Source organism: Pipistrellus kuhlii, unplaced genomic scaffold (genome assembly GCF_014108245.1).
Source record: "Pipistrellus kuhlii isolate mPipKuh1 unplaced genomic scaffold, mPipKuh1.p scaffold_m20_p_8, whole genome shotgun sequence".
NCBI lineage: Eukaryota > Metazoa > Chordata > Mammalia > Chiroptera > Vespertilionidae > Pipistrellus > Pipistrellus kuhlii.
In genome coordinates, this window is record NW_023425584.1 from 1451003 (window position 1) to 1475154 (window position 24152).

General features: G+C 52.8%; 1 protein-coding gene across 4 annotated transcripts in view; it reads right to left on the reverse strand.

Moving 5' to 3' along the window:
• Window positions 1–2064: 2064 nt before the first annotated feature.
• The window catches only part of RNF216 (ring finger protein 216), a 96349-nt gene continuing 74261 nt past the window's right edge, over window positions 2065–24152 (reverse strand). For 3 of the 4 annotated variants that reach the window (XM_036423448.2, XM_045576778.1, XM_045576776.1), the window contains exons 15-17: window positions 19537–19759; window positions 3630–3699; window positions 2066–3259 (exon numbers count right to left, since the gene is read on the reverse strand). In XM_036423448.2, the coding sequence (XP_036279341.1) occupies window positions 2940–3259; window positions 3630–3699; window positions 19537–19759 (613 nt within the window). In that variant the 3' untranslated portion in view covers window positions 2066–2939. Of the gene's footprint in view, window positions 3260–3629; window positions 3700–19536; window positions 19760–24152 lie in introns of all 4 variants that reach the window. The other variant, XM_045576777.1, reaches the window with a different exon arrangement.

Here is a 24152-nt window from a genome sequence, read left to right on the forward strand (position 1 = left end):
GGAGTGGATAAAAAGTAAAATGATAGTTATGTACTGAGGTGGGTAACAGTGACCAGGAAGGAATTTGTGGTAAAGGTCCCGGCGCTCAGGGCGTTAGGTTGTGCCCCGAGGGGTCCGGTAAAAAGGGAAGTTACAAGTCCCCCTGACGTTTCACAGGCACATTACAGCAGATGCAAAAAGACCGATGGGCTCAGTTAAGGTAAAGGTGAGCTTGTCAGGGGAAGATACTGGCCTAGGAGGTGACTACCCACCACAACTGCGTTTAGTTAAAGTTTAATTTTAGGCCATCCTTTGTGGTGACTTTAGGTCTCTGAGTTTGCAAGACCGCCATGCAGGCCTCCCCTGTGAACTGCGCGCTCCACCGTCCCCTGGCGCTGGGAACCCAGGATGTGATGGGGCGACTGGTTAGACTTGGACTTCCCACCGTGTGGTGGTTCATACTGCTCAAGGGTCCGCTGTACTTAAACCAAATAATAACAGTAATAAAGAAACCATTCCATAAAAAGTTGCCACCAGCGGAAGACGGACTGCCCCATTTCATAAAGCTTTGAGCTCGGTTTGAGCCGGAGTGTGCTGTGGTCCACCTGTGCCCAGAATGCCCTCGGGGACCCGGGCAGATTCCTGCAGGTGGGAGCTGGCACCAATAGGAGGTGCTGGGATGGGCGGCCACGGGGAAGAGGCTGTGCCTGAGGGACGAGGCCGGGCGGCAGGGCAGGGCCCAGCGCTGGGCTTCTCTGCCGGGTGCGCTCTGCTCTGCTCTGCAGCCTTGGTGTCCGGACACCCCGAGTCCCACCCCCACCCCAACCTTCAGGAGTGGGGGCGGAGCTTCTGCAGGTGGCTCTCCTGGGAGCATGTGCGGCAGCAGCCTGGAGGAGGGGCTGACCACGGTTTCTCAAAGGACATTCTGTGCCAAAACACCCTGGGCCCACTTCCCTTCCCTCTCTGAGACCCCCCCTTTGGGGAAGAGGGAGGGAGAGCTTCCCCCGGAGCGGCTGCTTCAGGGACCAGATCCTGCCATCTCTGTGGATCTCTGTGGAGCGGTGCTTAGGCCCACTCACCCCAGGAATCTGGGGACCCCTGGGGTTTCCTGGGAGCAGTGGGGCCGTGGAAGAAACAAAGCCAGAGGGAGCAGAGTGCACAAACGTTTATTTACAAAAGTCCAAGGTACATATGATACAGGCTTTGTACACAGTAGTTAAAACAAGATTATTTTATGTGTTTTTACTACCAGAAAGTAAAGAAGACATTTAGTAATCATTTCTGCTATTTTTATAAAGTGACAGGTCATGCTCTTTTAGGTTTTAAAATCCTTTGCTGAGTGCAAATACTAGATTCCTCTCTCCAGTTTTAAGGCAAGTGGAAGGGGACTGGCACCGGGCAGTCTCTGGCTCTGGGAGCACTCCGCCCAGAGGGGAGGATGTCCCCAGAAAGGGGTTTCCTGTCACCTGCATCTCGTCAGGTGATTATGGCCCCCTCTGCCCACACCATCACTAGCAGGACTGCTTCCTGAGGAGCCCGGGACCCAGGTCCTGCCTCAGAGACCCTGAGGTGTCTAGAATTCTCCAGGGACAGGCCTCAGGTTGGCCTGGGGGAACCAGTCCCTGGGGACTTGCTGATGGCAGTGATGGTGCATGCCTCCCGCTGCAGGCCCTCCCCGGAGCCAGAGCCCGACTGGGCCGGAGGGGAATGAACCCACCCAGGCAGTGCATGGGCCCACCCTTCCCTTGGGCGGGATGTCTGTGGGGCCTCACTGTTCTGAGACCCCCCTTTGGGGGAGAAAGCACAGGCACATGCTTTCTCAGGTCCCGTCACTGCCCCAGGCTGGCAGCCTGTCCTCATGGCCCATCTCACGCCCAGGTGCCCGGCTGCCTGCCTGGAGCAGGGACAGGGAGGGGTGCCTGCTCCCCCTCCTCTCAGGCCTGCGGTGCGCTGGGAGCTTCTGGGAACCCCCAGGCAGCAGTGGAACAGCCAGCACAGGAGCCAGGCAGGCTTGGCCCCTCGGGGTGAGGACAAACGGAACAGAGTGAGCCTCAAGATAGGGCAGCACTGTCTGCTCAGGCCTCCAGCCCTGAAGCCGGGCCTGCCGAGCACATGGTGGGAGCACCTTGATGGGAGAAACCCCCATCCCCACCAAGTCTCAGAGGAGCTGTGGCGCAGGCTGGCGACAGAGAAGCTCCAGGGAACTGCTGCCTGGGAGCCACCAGACCCGTTACAGCCGCCCCCAGGAGCTTCCATCTGGCCAGTGTCAGGCCGGCCGGCTGCGGATTGGGTGACTGACTTCCCAGACTGAGGAGTTCGCGGCCCCGGAAGCTGGTAACTGCCGAGTGAGCCAGCGGAACGTTTAGGTAAATCACTGACAGAAGCGCAGCTCGCTGGTCTCATGTGAGCGGCCGAGAGGAGAGGACAGACCTCAGCACGGCCACCACGGCCGCGCCCGGGTCCTGGACATGACGTGGGGGCCTGGTGCTCTTGGGCGTGGCCACTGCTCTGGCCTCTCCACGGGACCCGCGGCTCAGAGCGCCTCACTCGGGGCCCAGGGCAAGGGGGCGCTGCGGCCCGGCCTGGGGACACGGCTCACGCTCCCCAAGCGGCACCACCGGGGCTGTGGCGAGGAAGGCCTGTGTGGTTCTCACTGATCGCCTGCTGCCTAGCGCGAGGGATGGAGGCGAACCTTCCCCGGTCTCTGCAGGGCGGGGCCTGAACTCCCGGTGGCCCTGGCCGGACTGAGCAGAGGGTACTGCTGTGCTGGGACCCCCGCACAGCTGCGAGGAGGCAGAAGGCTCCGGAAGGGGTGTGGCCGCCCCCATCTCTGGTCAGCAAGAACGAGCGTGCCGGCCACTCCCCCAGGGCCAGTGGCCCTGCAGGAGGGGAGGGACAAGCAGCCTATGCTTTTGGGAGCCCGCCTGCCCGCGCTGCTCAGCGGGGCTGGGGCTCGGGGGTCAGAAGCGATGGCGCGGCTGGGGGCCGAAATGCATGGGCAGGTTGGGCTCCAGGGGCAGGTGCATGGGGGCAAACTCGTAGTTGACGCGCACGTTGGGCAGAGGCGGCACGTACGGGGCCGGGATGGGGCCCATGTTGAGGGGGAAGTTGTTGAACAGGGGCCGGACGGGCGGCAGCGGGAAGGCGGGGTGCACGAAGGCGTAGGCGGGGAACTGCGGCTGGTGCAGGTTCTGCGGGACGGGTCTCGGCAGGGCTTCCATCCTCTGGACTTTCTCTGGAGGCTTCTCCAACGGGGGCCCGATGCGCTTGAAGGTGTTCTCTGAGAGGGAGATAGGGTTTGGGAGAGACACAGGCTGAGCTGAGCAACTCCCCTTAGAGCCAGGCCACTCCCAGGAGGGCCACGGCATTGCTCTGTGGCCTCCGGCGCGCCTACTGTCTGGGTTGGCCGCTACTTCCTTCCTAAGCGGAAACCTGCCCCTGGGGTCCTTCCTGCCATCAGGGAGGGGCTGGAGCTGTACCGAGGCGCTCAGGGCTTCCCCAGGAGCAGGACGGGGCTGCAGTGTGTCTAGAGCCCCCTGACACTGACTCCCGGGTGGCCCCTGGCCAGCAGAGGGCCAGGGTCCCCCGGGAGGCCAGCTGCGGGGAGGTGCTGGGTGGGGCCTGTGGAGGGGGAGGGGAGAAGCACTTGCCTCCATTCTTTCTTTTCTGTTCCTCTTCGGCTTCCTTCTGGATTTCCTCAATCAGCTTCTCATCATCTTCCTAGAACAACAACAAGGTGAGAGGCTGGCTCTCCACCAGCTGCATGCAGTGTGGAGGCCCACCGGGATACTGGGACGCCAGTTTGCGCTGGTCAGCAATGGGGTGAAGCCGGAAATCTGCTGCTGACCAGTGGGCCTTCATTCATTCATTCCCAGCTCCCTGAGGCCCTCCTTCCCCACTGGAGGGTTCAGGCAGGTGGCCTGGGGGCTGGGCCAGAGCCTGCTTCGTTCCCTCAGCTACAGGGTCAGCAGAGGGAGAGCCTGTCTCATGCATCTGGGGGTTTGGGGAGCAGTAAGTCTGGTGGGCAGGGCCCGAGGATTCCTGGCTTACTGCCTCTGAGCCCAGCAGTCTGCCGGCTCCTCCCAATGGGCTGCACTGTCTGCTCAGGCCTCCAGCCCTGAAGCCGGCCCTCAGTGCCCTGCGGCTGGCGGGCTATGGCAGCTTCAGCACCTGCCAGGGAGCGGGCCCGCCAGAACAGACTCGCCACGCCCCTTCCCAAACGCAGCACCTGACGGGCCGGCTGTGCCGACCGGCACTTCAGACTGGGATGGCGCAGCCTGGGCCTGGAGCCGGGGGGCTTGGGCACGGGCAGCAGCTTGGGGCAGGGAGGGGAGCAGAGGACATTGCACTGCTACACTGAGCGACAGGCAGGCCTGGTCTGTTTTTGGGTCTTCCAGCTGTTGCTCTTGGAGTGAAGAGCAGCCAAGCTGAAGCAGCACAGGGAGGGGCAGTGGTGCCCGACATGGGGGCGGGAGGGCGAAAGCAAGTTTTGGTGCTTCAAGAGCCTGCTGCCCACGGCGTCTCCCCGGGCCGGCGTGACCTCCTCCCACAGGGTGTGATCTGGGGAGCAGTGTCAGTGTGAGCCTCGTTCTCCGTGCTGACCCGAGGCTCTGACTGGGTGCAGCCACAGAGCGGAGGACGAGCTGGGAAGGACCCTGGCAGCCCGGGCCCAGAGGGGGCAGCCCCACGGTGGAGCTGAGCAGGGGGCGATTGGCAGATTTACTGCAGGCGGTGGTGGTATAACGTCACAGCCAAGACAGCAGTGTGAGGGCTCGCCCCCGAGGATGCCGGAGTCACGTCTTCACTCAGCCAGCGTGTCAGACACTGCTCTGTGCTCGGCACTGTTCGAAGTTCACTGGTTCAATCTGGTCAACAACGGGACGGACGGAGTGAGTGAACAGCACGTCCTGCTGTCCCTTCGTTGGCAGGTGAAGATCTTAGGACAGGTCCCTGCAGACTGGGCTCTGCGGGCAACACTGGGAGCCCATTCAACTCTGCCTTCCACGCTCCGGGCCTCAGCGGATGGTGTGGACTCAGTGGTCCCAAGGACTCTCCAAACTGAGCATGTGCAAATCCTATCAGACACCCCTTTCCAGCCTCGCCTGGCAGCCGATCTGGGTGCAAGGCCAGCGGCCCAGGGGCCGGGACTAAGTTAAGACCCATCATGCATCTCGGCCGCTGCCAAGTGCTTGCGCACATCAGTCATACCTCCAGGAGGGATCCCGGCGGGTGGCACGCCCACCCCAGGTAACGCAGAACATGCTAAAACAGCCAAGACGCGGCCACCCAGCCTCTCTGCGAGCACCCAAACGAGGAGCTCCCTGCTCTACCGAGTGTGCACGGAGCGAGGCAACTCCGGTCTGGGGGACAGTCTGGCCTTCATATGGATGTCAGGTAAGCTCTACCAATCATCCAGACCAGGAGCTGGCAAACCTCTATTTTGGTGCCAGGGGCACACCTAGGAAGAAAGAAAAAACGAAACAAAAGGGAAGTGATGAAGATGAAGGGAAGCAGGAGTGCCTACACCTCACAACAGGTCACCCGGGTGAGCTGCTGAGTCTCAGGCCCTCGTGGAAAACCGGCTGCTGGAGGGAAGGACCGATGAGCTCCGTGTGCAGAGGCCTCAGCACGAGGCAAGCGCTCAGGACGAAAGGTAAGCGAAACCGGGGTGGCTCAGTGGATAGAGCATTGGCCTGCGGACTGGAGGGTCTCAGGTTCGATTCCGATCAAGGGCATGTACCTTGGTTGCAGGCACATTCCCAGTGGGAGGTGTGCAGGAGGCAGCTGGTCGATGTTTCTCATTGATGTTTCTAGCTCTCTATCCCTCTCCCTTCCTCTCTGTGGAAAATCAATAAAATATATTAAAAAAAAGAAAAAGGACTAAGGGTAGGAAGTCTGACAGATGGCAGCCAGACTGCAGCATGATGAGAAGTTCTGAAAAAAATGGCACACATTGGGAGATGTCCCTACATTTCTCAGTGGCTTTTTTAGGTACAAGTGACAGGTTTCTCGACTGGTCACTTATTAACGCTATTAGTACTCCCTTCACCATCACCACCACCGATCCCTATATCCGCCACATCACCTCGATGGGAGGCGCAGGGCCCCTGGCAGCACGGAAGGCATCTTAGACCCCCCCCCCCCAGCTTCCTCACGGCACAGACACTGAGGACCAGAGGAAGGAAGCCGCTCCATGTTATGGCGAGCTGGTGGGAAACAAGCAAACGCTCTATGCTGCTCCACGGCCACACTGGCCAGGGCCTTCGGGAGAAAATGGCAGTCTGGAAGGTTTCCCTGTCCACTGCTGACCTGAAGGGGAAATCCGAAGGGTGTAAGCACTGCCGCTCTCACGGTCAGCACTGAGGGCCCTGGCCAGGGTGGCTGCCCCGAGGGGCCGCCGGTCAGAGTCCCAGGCAGGGCGCATACCCAGCTGTGGTTCCAACCACAGTGTGTGAGGCAACTGGTCTATGTTTCTCTCCCTCTCTCCCTTCCCTTCCCAAATCATTAAAAAACAAAACAAAGAAAACAAAAGCAGCCAGTACTGAGTGCGGGGCGCACGGCAGCAGCAGCTCTGTCAGGAAGGGAGGGACGAGGGTGGAAGATCCCAGGCCCCGAGCACTGCTGATTCTACACTGCGTCCCCGTGCTGACCCCATGCCCTGGCGGCCGCGCAGCTGAATGAACGCAGCCCAAGGGTTCCCTCAGGTGGGTCCGAGGCCTGGCAGAGTGAGTGTCAGCTGAGCTTCCTGGTGCAGATCTGCCAGCCCCGGGAGGACAGGGCGGCCGTGCTCCTGCTGGCACAGGCGCCTCGCTGCCACTGAGACCTCCCTGGAGGAGGGACAAGGAGCCTCTGGACTCTTCCCTTCCTTCCTCTGCTCCGATCGCTCCAATCTGCTGAGTGTCCTCAAGACCATCTGTCCTTACGCCTGCCCTCCCCCGCAGGCAGTGCCCTTAGTCTGAATTCAGCCTGTATTTCACCAGAAAAGGTCAGCGCCCAACTACTTTGAGCAGTGATTGTTAGCAGAAATAATGAGTGAACTGTCAGTTACACCTAGAATATGGGTCAGGAGTTTCGGATTTCAACTTTCTCCACTGGTTGGAATCACAGGACACTGTGTTTAGAAACTAAAAACTAAAACACTGCCTAACAGCTCTGGCCAGCCTGTGCTGCTCCGTGGTACGAAAGTTGCTCCCCCACTCCAAAGGTTGAGAGTTCAATTCCCAGGTTCACTCCCCACATTGATGTGTCAATGTTTCTCTCTCCCTCTCCCCCCCTCCATCTTTTTCACTATCTTTAAAGTCAATGGGAAAAAAATAGCAGATTGGTGAGGATTAAAAACAAACAACGAACAACCCCAAACACTGCCTAATATATATATATTTTAAATGATAGTTTCAGCCAAATATGTTAGATTCTAAAGGGAAGATTTCTTACTTCATCTGGGGTGTAAATTCTTTCCACAAGCAGCTTCTCTCAAGCATTTTAAATTCCTCAAGTAAAGAGTGAAGACAGACTGAGCTGTAGACTTTTATTTATTTAAAAAAATATATATTTTATTGATTTTACACAGAGAGGAATTGAGAGGGACAGAGAGAGTAGAAACGTCAATGAGAGAGATACATCGATCAGCTGCCTCTTGCACACCCCCACTGGGGATGTGCCCACAACCAAGGTACATGCCTTTGACCAAAATCAAACCCGGGACCTTTCAGTCCGCAGGCAGACCCTCTATCCACTGAGCCAAACCGGCCAGGGCGAGCTGTACACTTTTAAATAGCAAGTTTTACTTTATATATATTTTACTACAATTAAAAAGTTAATGTTAACAAAAGAGAAAGTCGCTGTAGGATTATTGTGAGATAAAACCTGAGGACTGGCTCCCCATCAGAACACCTCTCGGGCTGGGGGCCGAGTGACAGCGAGCACGGAAGCCTGGAGGGCAGCTCCCCGGGAAGCATGCCGCCCGGTCCCCGCTCGGGGTGAGGGCCCTGCCCGGACACACCTCGGCTGGAAATGCGCTGGAAACGCGGACAATGGGAGGAAGCGGATGTGAGGCCAGGTGCGGCTGAGTCACTCACAGGAAGCCAGGGAGCGGGGGCCGAGCCAGCGCTCACTCTGTGATCTTCCCACCAACGCCCCTGGCCAGGTGCCGTCACCGAGCCCCTGGCAGATGCGGAAACCGAGGCCCAGCTCAGAGCCTGACAGCTCCCGGCTTCTGAACAGCCACGGGAGCAGGGAGCCTGAGGCCAGGACCCTGCCTGCGCCCTCGTCACTGTCAGAGGGGACTATTTTTAGCCCTGCTTTGTTCTAGAAAGAGTGTATCTTGCCCATCTGGAAACACAAGAGGGTTTTTCTTTCTGGAATGGACAGAACTCGGAAATCTCCTCTCTCCACTAAGTGCAGAGTAGGGCAAAACAAAACAAATGCCTCAAGGAGACAAACCACCAATCAGCCGAGAAGGGCCACGCCCCTGGGGAGTTTGGGGGACTCTTCCTTTCTTGGGGTCGGCTCACCTGGAAGTGCACGTGCCAGCCCCAAAGCAGGGGGGAGCCTCTTTCCTGCCCGGGCCATCTGGATATTTACCACATCATCTGGGCCATGTAAAACCACCCACTCAAACATTAGCGGCTGCATTGGTCAAACATTTCATTAACTCACCCTAAGGCCCTGGCAGGGCAGACGTTCCCCACCGCTGCCTCAGAAGGCGCCACTGGAGCCGCCTCCCTCCGCCCAGAGGGAGCGGGAAGGCGGAGCTGGGGGACTCACTGGCTCATGGCGACTGAGCCTCCCGTCACCTGACGGGGCGCTGTTCGGGCGCACCTCGATGGTGGGACACACACTTCCCATTTCCCTGCCCGACGCATGTTCTCATGAGGCCACCGTCACTTGCATACGTGCTACGGTGCCCATAGAACGTTCCCCTTCTGCCACGCCTGACCTCACCAGACAATGCCAGGCACACCGGGCTAATTCCCATCGCTGTGCACCCACGTGTCACGTTCGAAAAGCCCCGAGGCTCCCTCCCGTCCAGAAGGCTGCCCTGCGCCCTCCGTGTGCCGCTCCCCGCTCACACCCGCCCTCCCGGTGCCCCCAGGCTCAGGGCTGCTGGCTCTGAGGCCCTGCGAGGAGTGAACCCAGAACCAGGGCAGAGCCTGGCGCTCCTGGCTGACAGCGCCAGGGGTGCCCGGTCACTCCTGGGCTCTGTGGGCAGCCAGAGGCCGCTGGCCCTGGGAGAGCCATGAGGGCCCCTCCATGGTGCTGCCCTCAATAGGATTGGAGGATTAACCGACCTGTTTGAACCTGCGCTCTCCGTACTCACTGTGCCCCGGTGAACAGCCACCGAGGGCGACACCCCACCCAGCGCACCTCCCCCTGGCCTTTGAGCCCTCCCCGTAGTCTGGGCACGCCCCCTCCTGGCCCTCATCTCCGTGAACCCTTTCCAAAGGGCCACAGCGCTCCTTCAGCACGGTGAGCCGAGGCGGGAGGGGAAGACCGCTGAGCGGTCACAATGTCCCTCGATGGTGGCTCCGGAGACTGAGTGCGACAAACGCCAGGTGGAGGAGCAGTGAGCACGCATGCTGAGAACTGGACGGGAACACGCGCAGCACCCAAGCGGGCCAGCGCCCGGGACACAGCAGCAGAGCAGAATGGGACGGGGTCTCACCGGCCAGCAGATCTGGAGGACACTTCATTTATTTATTTAAACATTTTTATTGATTTCAGAGAGAAGGGAGAGGGAGAGAGACAGAAACATCCATGATGAACCACTGGCTGCCTCTGGCACACTCCCTACTGAGGAACGAGCCTGCAACCTGGGCAAGTGCCCTTGACGGGACTGGACCCAGGAACTGAACCTTCGGTCCGCAGGCTGAGGCTCTATCCACTGAGCCAAACCAACGAGGGATGGAGGACACTTTAAGTAAAAAAGCAAGCGGGTTGCATCTTAACAGGGAGAAGAGTTTATTTCCTTCCTTTCCCTGAATTCCTGAGCTCAGCAGGATGCAGAGTGCTGGCCTGACTCGGAGCCTCTGGCACGCCTGCTTCCCGGGAGGGGGGGGAGGCCTGGCGGGAGCAGGAGGTGGACGGCAGGCCCAGCCTTGCCAAGCAACGACTCAGCATGCACGCCAGTAGGCAGTGAGGCAGAAGTCACCACAGGCTCTAATTAAGAAAAACTGCCACAAAACCCCACTTCTTAGCTCGTCTCTCAGCCAGGGCGCAGGGTCTGGACAGGAGAGCACGGTGTGTGTGTGTGTGTGTGTGTGTGTGTGTGTGTGTGTGTGTGAGAGAACGTGTGCCCTGGGGCATTAACAGTGACCGCCCGCCACAGGCCGGAGGCGCCTGGCACTCAGCACATGCCGCCTGCCCGCCGGCGAGCCCCCTGTGACCAGGGAGGAAGGATGGGGCTTCTCCTCCATCTGGCTTTTTCTCCCCTTGAGAAGGTGACTGCTTCCCTCTGGCGATACTGGGGGCTGGGATCCAGGTCATGTGTGGCCACAGCTGTTGTTAATAAACTTGCAATGATTTCATAAAAGGCTTCCAAAGAGCTGAGGATTTAGTTTCAAATTATTCCCAGATCGACTCAGATCGCCGAGCAACAGCAGAGCCTAACCCGCCCAGCTGTCCCCCTGCAACAGGAAATTGCAGGAGGGGCGCCGTGGCCCGGAGGGGCACGTGCTGTGCAGTGGGTCTGCCGCGGGGAGAAGCAGAGGCGAGGCCGCACGGAACACCTTTCTGTCTGGAGCTCCCGGGTCCGCAGGCAGCCTCTCAGGGCTCAGTGCTCAGCCGGGGCCTGAGGCATTTGCCAAAGACAACACATCCCCACAGGCCATGCTAACTGGGCTGAGCCTGCTGTGTCCTCCTGGGTCAAGTCCTCTAGTGACACCCAACTAGAAAGAAACATCCATCGGTTCGGTTACCCTCTACATATGCCCCAACTAGGAATTTAACCCCCAGCCCAGGTATGTGCCTGACCGGGAATGGAACTGGCAACCTTTCAGTGCACAGATGACACTCAGCCAACTGAGCCACTCCAGCCAGGCTCCCTTCACTTTTTACACGTACCTTCTACAAAAGGGGAGAGAATCAGTGAGTCCTCGTGTTGCCCCACCCCCCAGCGTCCACAATTGGCCAGTTGGAGCAGGGACACTCACTTTGGAGCTGCCAGGCCCCCTTTCCACCATCTGCAACTTGCCCAACGGGGAAGGGGTCCCGTGAGGGTCCCCCCCACCCCCCTGTGGAAGCCCACTCAGTTCACTGGGCTCAGGGGCCCGTGGGCACCCCACGAGAGCATCTGTATTTGGGACCTCGCTCCCGGACACGGAGACTCTCGGAGGGGAAGGAGCCGACATCTGGTCCAAGACCTGGGCTTGCATCTGGTCTTACCGAGTGACCTGGATGCCATTTTCCTCATCGGAAGGACAGGAAAGTGACCCTGCCCCGGGTTGTAACGGGAACAATGGTATTTAAAACAGTGACTAGAAATAAAGCACTACGGCCAATAGTGGACGCTGGGGGATGGGGCTCACTGATTCTCTCCCCTTTTGTAGAAGGTACGTGTAAAAAGTGAAGGGAGCCTGGCTGGAGTGGCTCAGCTGGCTGAGTGTCATCTGTGCACTGAAAGGTTGCCAGTTCGATTCCCAGTCAGGCACATACCTGGGCTGGGGGTTAAATTCCTAGTTGGGGCACATAGAAAGGGCAACCGATGGATGTTTCTTTCTCTCAGCATTTCCTTGGGTGAGAATTTAAAGAAAAAGGTAAGGAAAAACAATGCTGAGGCCAGAAATTAGTAACCAACCTCAGGTCTGCAATATCTATCTTCCTCCAGGGTGGGCTCCCACCTTTTCCCCAACAGCCCCCTGAAGTACTCTCTGCCCCTCACTGCTGCAAGGGTCTTCCTTCCTGCAGCCAGGTGTCCAAGGTGGAAGCTGGGGGTGGACCCTGCTCCGCCCTGTGACTGACCTGTGCCCAGCAGTTCATTCATTTGTACAAGTGGATGACACATCTGCCTATGGGGACGGCCACAGAATTAAATAGGAACGCATATGGTCCCTGTCTGACCCCCTGCAGACGGGGAGAAATAAGCAGGTGTCCTCACCAATGGCCGGGAGGTAATGACACCGAAATGAACTGGCTGTGAAAGCCTTGGGTTGTGTTTGAACTGAACATGCTTCACACGCCCACACTCAGAAAACAAGGTTGTAGAAACAGTTCTGTGCAGTTTCTGATAGCCAAGACCCATGACCAATGCGTCTTTGTTTGGTTTGAAGGAAATTCTGCCAAACGCGCAGGGCTAGGCTGCCAGGTGACTCCTGCACACAATCCCGGCAGGAGAGGAAGCCCAGCCCACCACGCAGGCAGCCACGGGCAGACGAGAGCAGAGTCAGCAGATTTGGTGGCAGTCAGGTCCCGGGAGAACCCTCCCCCCCTGCAAAGTGTGTGTTCGCTGTGTGCTGAGATTTCGCTTTGCATTCTGATCCCTAAACCAGAGAACTGTGGTTTGCTGAGACTATGCTTGCTTCTCTCTTTTCTTCTTTCTAAAATGACATTTTGTTTTTTTAAGACTCTTGGTTGAGTGTTTTGGTTCAGTTTAGATGAATAACAGAAAAAGAATGCTATCATTCACCACTTTAGCTCTGTAATACAGAGATAGTGTGCGTTCCCAGGCAATTGCTGGTCCTTAAGGGTGAAACCCCGCGTCCGCTGACCACGAAGGGACAGCTCCGCGCTGACAAATGGGCGCCTCTTCCCCGCCGCCGGCGGGGCAGGCGCTGTGACAGGCCTGCTTTGTTTCCCTGAACTTCTGAATGGCTTTGTGTTCTCAGAAGCCCCACCAGATGCTGGGCTGGAATTCAATCGGTCTCCTGGTGAGAATTAAGGAAACGGGGCTGATCCCAGTTTTGATGAGAACGGACACGAAGAACAAAATCTCTGGCTGCGGCTAGCAGAGGAAATCCAAGGGTTTGTACGGGCCTGACCTTCCTTCCCGCTTATTTTAAGCAAACCCAGAGCCTTTCTCAGAGTAGAAGACAGCACAACAGAAAACAAGGGGGCAGCCACAAGCTGTGGCACCCAAACAAGTAACAGAACACGAGAACCCTTTATCAGCGATTCCACGCTGGGGAGAGCAGGCGGCGGCGGAGAGGGACTAGAACCGGAGGAGGAGGAGAAGGAACCAGCGCTAAGAATAGGCCAGACTGACGTCCTCCCTCTCAGCTCTGTTTTGGAGACAAGATGGGGAGGGGGAGGAATCTTCTCAGGAGGTGCAGCTGGGGAAAGAGGACCCCATTTCCCCACGGCGATCCTGGAAATGCTCAGCCCCTTGTCCTGGATGGGGCGGAGTGAGCCAGCAGGACAGCCATGGCCTGAAGTCCGGTCCCGGGCCCAGCGCTCCCGCTGCGGCACCTCCCTCCACCACCGCCCAGCCCAGCACGGCTCCTCTCTGCAGCCTCCCGGCGGCCACGGTTCTCCTCGGCGGGGGTGGGGCGGGGATTAATAATAAGCCTGATGGGGTCACAGAGCTGCGGGATAGGAGCAGTTCCTGGTTTCCAGAGGACTCACTGCTTTTCCAAAGTGGGGGCTCTGTGGCCAGCAGCCCCGCCTGCTGTGCTGTCCTGGAGGCGCCTGATACCCAGACACCTCTAGTCAGGCACACCAAGATGTTCTGCACCAGACTGCTCACAAGACCTTTCCTTTGGCTTATAAAGTACCGGCTGGAGTTGTGTATTTAAAACAATTCTTCTTCATTGAGAGAGGGAGGGAGAGGGAGAGAGGGAGGGAGGAGGGAGGGAGGGAGAGAGGGGGGAGGGAGGGAGGGAGGGAGAGAGAGAGAGACAGACAGACAAACATTGATGTGAGAGAGAAACATCTATCAGTTGCCTCCAGCACCTACTCTGACCAGGCAATTGACCCTGCAAGCCAGGTAAGTGCCCTGACTGGGAACTGAACCTGCCACCTCCTGTTTCACAGACGATGCTTCAACCAACTGAGCCACACCCGCTGGGCAGAACTGTATATATAATATATATATATATTTAAAAATATATATTTTATTGATTTTGTACAGAGAGGAAGGGAGAGAGATAGAGCAAGAAACATCGATGAGAGAGAGTCATCGACCAGCTGCCTCCTGCACACCCCCTACTGGGGATGTGCCCTCAACCAAGGTACATGCCCTTGACCAAAATCGAACCCGGGACCCTTCAGTCCCCAAGCCGACACTCTATCCACTGAGCCAAACCGGTTTTGGCAGAACTGTATATATTTTTTATTTGATTTTAGAGACAGAGGAAGAGAGAGGGAGGGAGATTGAAACATTAATTGGATGCCTCCAGTTCATGCCGACAGGGGATTAAACTGTCAACCCAGCTTTGTGCCCTGACTAGGAATCAACATAGGATAACACTCAAGCAACGGAGCCATACTGGCCAGGGCTGCACTGGGTCTTAAAGATACTTGGATTAATAGCCCAATCTTTAAAACTGGGAGAGCTCACATTAAAACACAGACCCCCGGCTCTCTGGAGAATCTGCAGCCATGGTAACGGAATAGAATCTCATCTGGCAACAAGCTGTGGGCGCTGTGCGGGAGCGGCCCACCGCCCTCCTGAGCCGCAGTCCCTGCCACACCCACCGTCTCCTGCACCTGCCTTCTGTGTTCACCAACCACTCATGCTCCGTCTCCCCGTGGGAACGGTGGGACCCCGGCTGCATGCAGGTGTATTTTATGCGTAAATCTTGCCATGCTTCCCCCATCCTCCACGCTTTAAAACACAGATACACAGCATTGCTTTTCATAGCCGTACACTACATAATGTGAGCATCCGGCTGCCACCACTGCTACCTACATGAGGGAGAAATGAGCCTTTATCTTGTAGAAGCCACTGCTATTTTTGGGTTTTCTGATATTCACAGACAAAATGATCCTTACTTACTAGTAAAATAAGGATTTTTATTGATTTCTAAAAAAATAAAACAAAGCCCTGGCCGGTTTGGTGCAGTGGATGGAGCATTGGCCTTAAGACTGAAGGGTCCCAGGTTCGATTCCGGTCAAGGGCATGTATCTTGGTTGCGGGCACATCCTCAATAGTGGGTGTGCGGGAGGCAGCTGATCAATGTTTCTCTCTTATTGATGTTTCTAGCTCTCTATCCCTCTCCATAAAAAATCCTATTGGGGATGTGCCCGCAACCAAGGTACAAGCCCTTGACCAGAATCGAACCCGGGACCCCTCAGTCTGCAGGCCGACGTCCTATCCACTGAGCCAAACCTGTTTTGGCCAATAAAATATATTAATATATATATGTATATATACACACACAAATATATTTTAATCACTGATTTCACAGAGGAAAGGAGAGGGAGAAAGAGCGAGAAACATGAGTGATGAGGAGCGTCACTGACTGGCCTCCTGCTGCACACCCCACACTGGAAGAGGCTCACAGCCCAGGCCTGTGCCCGACAGAAACCAAACAAGGCCTCCTGGTTCATAGGTCGATGCTCAACCCGAGCCATGCCAGCTGGGCTTTACTGATTTCTTATTGAGTCACATTACTCTTTAGATATTAACGTATTAAATTATCTCTATCACATATATGTCACAATTCCCCCTTGTTTCTCAACCCACAGGGTAGCCAGTGTGACCTTGAAAACTTAAGTCACTCTCCTGTAAGTCAGGCAGCAGCACCCACCGCACTCGGTGAGACCCACCCACAGCCTGGTCCTCCGCCCACCGCCTGCAGGCCACACTGGCGGTTGGGCCCCTAACCGCTGGATTCGTTTATTCCCTTGGCCGCTTGCTGCTCTCCTCCTCCCCACACCCGTCTCCCAGGTCACTCTAGGGGCCGCCTCCATGGGCGCCTGTCCTTCCCTCTCTCACTGCTCTTATTCCTACACAGCACCCGCTGCATGAGGCCTGTTTTAGACTGAACTTCACGAGGACGAGGCTTTTCTGTCAAACTAGTCCTGGCAACACCGAATAGTTACGAACAAATCTATCATTTTCCTAGTGAATTGAAACGGTACTTTTTCCACATTAAGTTCTCATAGGTCTATTTCTGGTGTCTATTTTGTTCATTGATCTAGCTACCTTTTCTTTTATCAGACTGTAAGGTGGTGTTTTTTTATTTTGTTTTGCTTTTTAAGTATATTTTTATTGATTTCAGAGAGGGTGAGGGAGATAGGAACACCAATGAGGAGAGATTGGCTGCCTCCTTCACGCTCCCTACTGGGGATTGAGCCCGCAACCTGGGCATGTGCCTTTGACCAGAATTGAACCTGAGATTCCCTTCAGTTCACAGGCCAACGCTCTACTGAGCCAAACCAAACAGGGAAGCCTAAATGGTTTTAATTAGTTTAGCTTAGTAGTAAAAATTAGTCTTATTTTCAAAATGATAGGTAATTTTTCAAGGGAAAATCCTACTGAATTTAAGAGGGAACTGCAGTAGACTACCGGGTTACTTTGGAGAGAACTAATCTCTGTACTACCCAGTCTCCTCTTTGAGGGACAAGATGCTTCTCCATCATCCAGGCCATCGCACTGTCTCAGGGGGAAGCTGAGGAGCCTGGTGTCACTGGGCACCCCCATGGGCTTTGGTGCCTGTCCTGAAGGCTGTTCATTGGCCAGCCGGCCGGTCCGCACTGTCAGGCTGAATCACTTTGTGTAGCACCAGCCTTCTCCTTATAGATCAACTTACAAAGGACTGTGATAGTTATGAATTTAAAACTATTTTAAGAAGAACTGATACGTTTTTAATATAAAACTATTTAAGAACAGAGCACATTTGTCCATATGTTCAAATCTCTTTCTTGTCTTTTGATATGGTTTTCTTCACATTTATAACTAAAGTTCATTTCTAGAGTATTGTTTGATTTATATTGCTACTGAGTGGCATTCTGTGTATTTATTTTGTATCTAGCCATCTACTGCTTCTAATAGCCTTCAAGTTGGTTATTTCGTCTTTTTTTAGGTCTAACATGGTAGAGCTGCTTTTTTTCTTTACAAATCTAAGTGCTTACAACAGAGTCTGACACACATGGGTGCCCAATAAACATTAGCAATTATCTTCTCCAATATCTGCACCTTTTATTTTATTCTCTTAGCTAACTGTACTGACTAGCAGTTCCAGAATAAATTAGTGGTGATAGTCTTACATTTGACTTTTTGGGAACGTGTCCATGTATTTCATTATTAAATACATGCTAATGACTGCTTTGAACTATGGACTTTAAAAATATAATATTATCGGGTCTAGTAATAATTAATGTCGTTTTTAACATTCGTTTAAAATCTTGCTTTGCGTTGACTTGTATTGACATAACCTTCAAACACGTGGTATCTACAGAATGTGTGAAGTGCAACTAACAAGTTTTGCTTGAAAAAGTTTGTGTTTGGCTTGGTTTTTGTTGCAAAACTAGGGCTAAGAAGATGGCAGATGAAGAGCATATTCAGCACTGCATGCTTTACGAGTTCCAATTAGGAAGAAAAGCAAGTGAGGCTGCAAAAAACATCTGTAGTGCTCTTGGTCAAGATGCAGTTAGCGCCAGAAAATGCCAGCGTTGGTTTGAGAAATTTCGCGAGGGAAATTTTTCGTTAGATGACAAGAGTGGTCGAGGCCGTGTGTCCAATTTTGATCAAGAAGCTCTTCAAGCTCTTTTGGTGCAAAATCCTCAAATTACCCAACTAGAGCTTGCGACAACTTTAAATTGTTCACAAAAAACAATTTCCAATCAATTGCGTGCACTTGGCAAAGTCCAAAAGTTTGGAAAATGGGTTCCTCATGAGTTGACCGACAACAACCGTAATCAAAGAGTCACAATTTGCAGTTCGCTCCTCTCTCGTCAAAACCGTTTGCCGTTTTTAGAGCAAATTGTTACCGGAGATGAAGAATGGGTGCTGTATGTTAATTTGAAAAGGCTGCCTCAATGGTTGGACAAAAATGAGGCTCCGCAGCCCACGCCAAAACCTGACTTGCATGCGAAAAAAGTGATGTTGTGTGTTTGGTGGAATTTTAAAGGAATTCTTCATTATGAACTTTTACCATCTAACCAAACCATTACAAGTGCAGTGTATAGTGCCCAATTGGAAAGGTTAGCCCAAGCTTTAAGAGAAAAAGAACCCGCGCTGATTAATCGGAAGGGCGTAATTCTTCACCACGATAACGCACGAACGCATACTGCAAGAATCACTGCTGCCGGGACCGGTTTAGCTCAATGGATAGAGCGTCGGCTTGGGGACTGAAGGGACCCGGGTTCGATTCCGGTCAAGGGCATGTACCTTGGTTGCGGGCATATCCCCAGTAGGGGGTGGGCAAGAGGCAACTGATCGATGACTCTCTCTCATCGATGTTTCTAACTCTCTATCTCTCTCCCTTCCTCTCTGTACAAAATCAATAAAATATATTAAAAAAAAAAAAAAAAGAATCACTGCTGAAAAACTGCGCCAGTTGGAATGGGAAGTTCTCCCTCAACCTGCATATTCTCCTGATATTGCCCCTTCCGATTACCATTTGTTTCGTCCTTTGCAAAACTTTCTTCTTGGAAAAAAATTTAATAATGAAGAATGCCTCAAAAATGCATTGACCGAATTTTTTGCATCAAAATCACAAGAATTTTACAACAGAGGGATTAAAATGCTTCCTGAGCGTTGGGCACAAGTAGTAGAAAACAACGGCAACTATATTGTTGATTAAATTTTGTTGTATTGTTTAAATAAATTCGATTTAAAAAAGGTATTAGAAAACGACATTAATTATTACTAGACCTAATAAGTAAAGCATCCTTCTAACACTATTTTTTAAAGCTCAAAATCAAGACTGGCTTCTGATTTTAATTCAATGTCTTTACCATCTAAAGCTATTATATGGTGACATATTAAGAAGTCATAATATTGAACCATCTTGCATTTCTGGAACAATCTCACTTGGTCATCGTTTTTATTTGTCGGAATTTTATTTAGAGAACTGAAAACCTATAATAGTCATAAGTAAAACTGATCTGTAGTTTTTTTGGGGGGGAGTTATCGCTGTCACAGGTTGGTATCAGCATTATTCAGATATTACATAAAATTTTCCTTTGCTATGCGCTGAAACATTTCAGATGGCATAAAGAATTTTATTCTCTAGCCGAAACTGGTTTGGCTCAGTGGTAGAGCGTCGGCCTGCGGACTGAAAGGTCCCAGGTTTGATTCCGGTCAAGGGCATGTACCTTGGCTGCAGGCACATCCCCGGTAGTGGGTGTGCAAGAAGCAGCTGATCGATGTCTCTCGTGGATGTTTCTAACTCTCTACCCCTCTCTCTTCCTCTCTGTAAATAATCAATAAAATATATTTTAAAAAAAGTTTTATTCTAAAGGTTTGAAAGATTTGCTCAGAACTGTTTGGGCATGCTGCCTTCTGAGGAGGAGCGTTTTCTCACTCACTCAGTTTTTCCCTGAGGTTATTGGTCTGTGTAGTTCCTATCTTCTCACGGGTCCCAGTATGTCATGGTGTATCCCATCACTTTCCTCCCTGTATCCTCTCACTGATATTCCCCCTCCAGGGCACCGGGCAGCCGTGCATCCGCTTACCGTGGGGTCGGTCCAGAGAGAACATCTCGAGCACTCCTGGCAGGGGGCTCCAGGCGAGCGGGGATGCTGGCAGAAGTGGTCGTACCCACCGATGGGGACTCGGCAGAGGTAGCACATTTGGGCCCCGCAGCGGCAGGACATGCGGTTGCAGCCTTCGGACTTGATGAGGCCCGTCCCACACTTATGGCATTTTCTGATGCGAGCAGCGGTCATCTTCTCTTCACTGGAAAAAGAACGCAAGATTGGAGACACCAGGGAAGACGAGAAGAAAGAAAAACATGGCTGTTCCGTATGCCTGCCCAGCCCTTTTGGTGACATTCAAGAGAGAAGAGCCCACGTTTTGGACCGGAGAACTGGGTTCTGTTGATCAGTTGTTGACCTTCAGGAAGTTACTCACTGACTGGAGACTCAGTTTCCTCATTTTTAAATTGGGAAAGCACAACTTTCGCACAGTGTTTTGAGGATTGTAGGGAAATACAAAGTCCCCTAGCCCGGTGCCTGGCACAAAGCACTTAGAAAACAACCATCTATTTGTTACAGGTGTCTCTATAGTCTGAAAACGGAGAGAAAAACTCAGGGTTTTCTGAAATGATGTGTTTTATACATACAAAGCTGGGTAACGGAAGCCAGTAAGCCTAAATCTTAGTTACATTCACCCCTTGGATTTTTACCTATCTGGCATGGGGTGGGATGGACACGGGTGGGGGTGGTCCCACAGCCAATGGGACCCCACATTCTCAGACTTCCTGGCAGAGGGGATGGGCACACATGTGGCTCGTGGGAAGCCTGTAGGGCTGCATGTTGCCAGAAGCATGCTCGCTGATGTGGAAGGCAGGAGACGAGGATCAAAACGGCAGGTCTTGGCTCTTTGTCCCGAGCTGCCACTACTGAACCAAGCTCCTCCCAGGACGCTGCTCCTGACTCTCGCTACCTTGGCCGATCACTCTGTGTGTTTGTCTTCCCTACGAGGCTGAGTTCCTTGAAGGGAGAGAGCAGAGGCCGGGCTGGCATTACCCGTGTGGTCTTGACAGGAAGTTACTTACTGAGACTAGGGAAGAGCAGGAAGGACCCAAAAAGTGTCAGCCCTGCAGCCGGGACTCACCCCACTGCTCCACACCATAATGACTAAGCACCGGGAGGAGTTCTGAGCTGCGCCTCCCTCCTAGGGCTGAGGAAACAGCCTTCGTCCCCACCTCTGCAGGTTTTTCTGTGAAGTAAGAGCAGCCATGGGAGCCAGGGCAGGCAGGGGTTTTGCATTACTGGCATTTAAGATTGCTGCGGTAGTATGCTCCTTAGAAGCCAGACCGTTCTTTAAAAATAGAAAAGTGCATTAGGAAATTGGCTGCTATTCATTTAGGTCTAATTTTTGAATGACCCAAAATGAAGGAAGTCAGAACTCTGGCTTGAAAATAATTTAAACCCAGTTCAAGTTACAGAACAGATGAGTTCTAAGTTTTGCTGAATAGAAAACACTGTCAAGACGACAATGTTTAAATGCAGTGCATTATTATTGTCAACTAAATAATATAACACACATGCTCATTATTTCTGTTACTGAGCAACTGTGAGGACACCTGTCAATGCTTTATGTTCAGACTTACAAGGTTCTAGTGAGAAAACTCCCAATTTGCAATGCTGTCACCAAAATATAATTGCCACCGAAACCGGTTTGGCTCAGTGGTAGAGCGTCAGTCTGCGGACTGAGGGGTCCCGGGTTCGATTCCGTTCAAGGGCATGTGCGTTAGTTCCGGGCACATCCCCAGTGGGGGGTGTGCAAGAGGTAGCTGGCCGACGTTTCTCTCTCATCGACGTTTCTAGCTCTCTCTCTCTCTCCCCCTCCCTCCTCTGTAAAAAATCAATAAAATATATTTAAAAACAACCCCCCCCCCGCAAGCACAGCCTCTCTGCGTCAGAGCGCCCCGTAGATGGAGGGGTGGCTCTCACCCCCGCCCTCTGGTCGCCTGGGCTGGTGACTGTAGCTACAGTGTGGGAGAGAAGTGGCTGAGAAGAACCCGGTTACACAGTTCTTCCTGAGGTTTGGAAAGAGGGTGTGTTTGCTTACTGTTTCACCACAGCCAGCCCCAATGTGAAACAATAGCAGGTGTGGTGAGGCGAAAAGGCACTCCCAAATGGACAAGAAATACGTCCGTGAATGCAATGCAACACTGCACGGATATCCATTCCAGTCCTTTGCTTTGTAGAAGAACAGTAGTAGGCAGGGCCAAAATGGCCTGGTACCAAAAAGGACTGCCATTGAGGGACTGTGACCACCTGCCCAGCAGATGAAAATGCAACTGGAACTGGGGTAAATCTGTGGATTCTTCTGGGAGGAAGGTGATTTGGCAACTCGATTCTAAACGAGGCAGGAAGCAGCCCCACAGGATGCGCTGCTGTTCAGAACAGGAAGAGAGGACCGAGTTGCAGCTGTGTCTGCTGACCTCATGCTCCAACAGGAAGGCTCGCTCCCTCTTCCCCCGGCAGAGCGCCTGCGATTCCAGGCCTCCCTCCTCGCCACTACTTAGGTACCTGGGAACTCCCCTGTGGGCGGCGCTCTCCGTTTCTTGGGCACATACTATTCAAATCTTAAATGGCTTTCCTTTGTGTACTTTTTTTCCTTCATTTAAATTCTTTATTGTTGAAAGTATTACATCTTTTTATCCCATTGACCTTTCTCCGCCCACTCAGGCCCCAGCACATGCCCTCACCCCCTAGTGTCCGTGTCCATTGCTTATGCTCAAATGCATGCATACAAGTGCTTTGGTTGGTCTCTTACTCTCCCTGCTCCATACAACGTCTCCTGCCTTCCCTCTGAGGTTTGATGTCTGTTCGCTGCTTCTATGTCTCTGCAACTATTTTTGTTCATCAGTTTATGTTGTTCATTATATTCCACAAATGAGTGAGATCATGTGATATTTATCTTTCTCTGACTGAGAAAGCATAATGCTCTCCAGGTCCATCCCTGCTGTTTCAAATGGTCAGAGTTCTTTCTTTTTTACAGCAGCGTAGTACTCCGTTGTGTAGATGTACCACAGTTTTCTAATCCACTCATCTGCTGATGGGCACTTAGGCTATTTCCAAATCTTAGCGATTGTAAAGTGTGCTGCTATGAACATAGGGGTGCAAATATCCTTTCTGACTGGTGTTCCTATTTTTTATTTACAAAAAAGTGTACTGTTTTAACCATTTAAAGTGCACAATTCAGGAGCATGTAAATAGTATACTGCCTAAGTTGTGCAACCATCCAGCTTTATTCTTATAAACATCCCCTTTCCCTGCAATGGCTGATCTGCTTTCTGTCTCTAACGGATGTGTCCACTCTGTACACAGGTAACTATCCATGTCTACGGACATTTCATATAGATGGAATCATGTAAGATATGACCGACTTCTTTCACTTAGCGTGTTTTCAAGAGGCATCCATGCCGCACCGAAGGGTAGCAGGTTTGATGCCCGGTCAAGGGTGTGTACTGGGTTGCAGGCTCGCTCCCTGCTCCCGTTCAGGGTGCATGCAGGAGGCAACCAGTCGATGTGTCTCTCTCCATTTGTGGGCCCGAGAAACTAAAGGAACATGTTACCTGCTCCTGAAGGACAACAGGACAGGAATAGGGTAATAGTTACAGATATTCTGGTTCAAAAGGGAGAAAACGGAGGAAAAAGCAGTCACTATCCAGTCTATTTGGAAATCCAGCGGGCAGACTCCTATTTCAGATTGAGAATCCTCCTCTGTGGTTTGAGGCTGTGCTCTTGGCTCGGGGCTCCACTTTCCGAGCAGCCCTTTGAAAGAAAGGTGCAGATGCTTGCAGCTGAGCAGTTTTTAATCAGCCTGTTTCCTGCTTGGAGGACTGTGGGGGTCTGACAGTCGTCTTTCATTTCATACTCCGTCTTTCCAGTCCAAGCTGGCCTTGTTTCTGCTGATGTGACATTCTCAGGAACCTTGCGAGCTTCTATTTGCCACAGGAACGCACTGCATTAGGCACGCAGTGCATTTATAGGTATTTCCTCCATAACCCACCTCTAGTTCTGACTGCTGCTGAGATGGCCGAGGGGTAATGCCCTAGTTTCCTAAGGCTGCTGGTTAGATTGCGGATCTGTGAGCCACTTGCTCAAACTCTTCAAAGAGCCTGTATATGACAATACTCTCCAGTTCTGAACATATCCTTGTTTTTCTCTAGGCTAGGGCATGCTTTTCCTGACAGTGAGCCTGTCCATTTTAGGGTCTTTTCTCATCTGGATCAGATGAGAATTTCAGAAACAATGACATCCTGTTCCTTTGTGTTAGTAGCTCTTCCCTCAATTGATCTCTTCCCACTTTTATTTAGCTCTTCAGAACGATGCAGGACACACATTAGCTAAGCTTTCTGACGTTACATAGTAAGAAGTCCCTTTTCTCCAGTGTGTGTGTGTGTGTGTGTGTGTGTGTGTGTGTGTGTGTTATTTTTTGTTTGTTTATAGCTTTAATACAGAAAGAGCTCTTAAATATTGTGAACTCTATGTACGACATATATATTAAAAAGATTCCTTTATCATTTTTCAGTTTGTCATTTTTCTCTTATTTTAAAAATATATTTTATTGATTTTTTACAGAGAGGAAGAGAGAGAGATAGAGTTAGAAACAC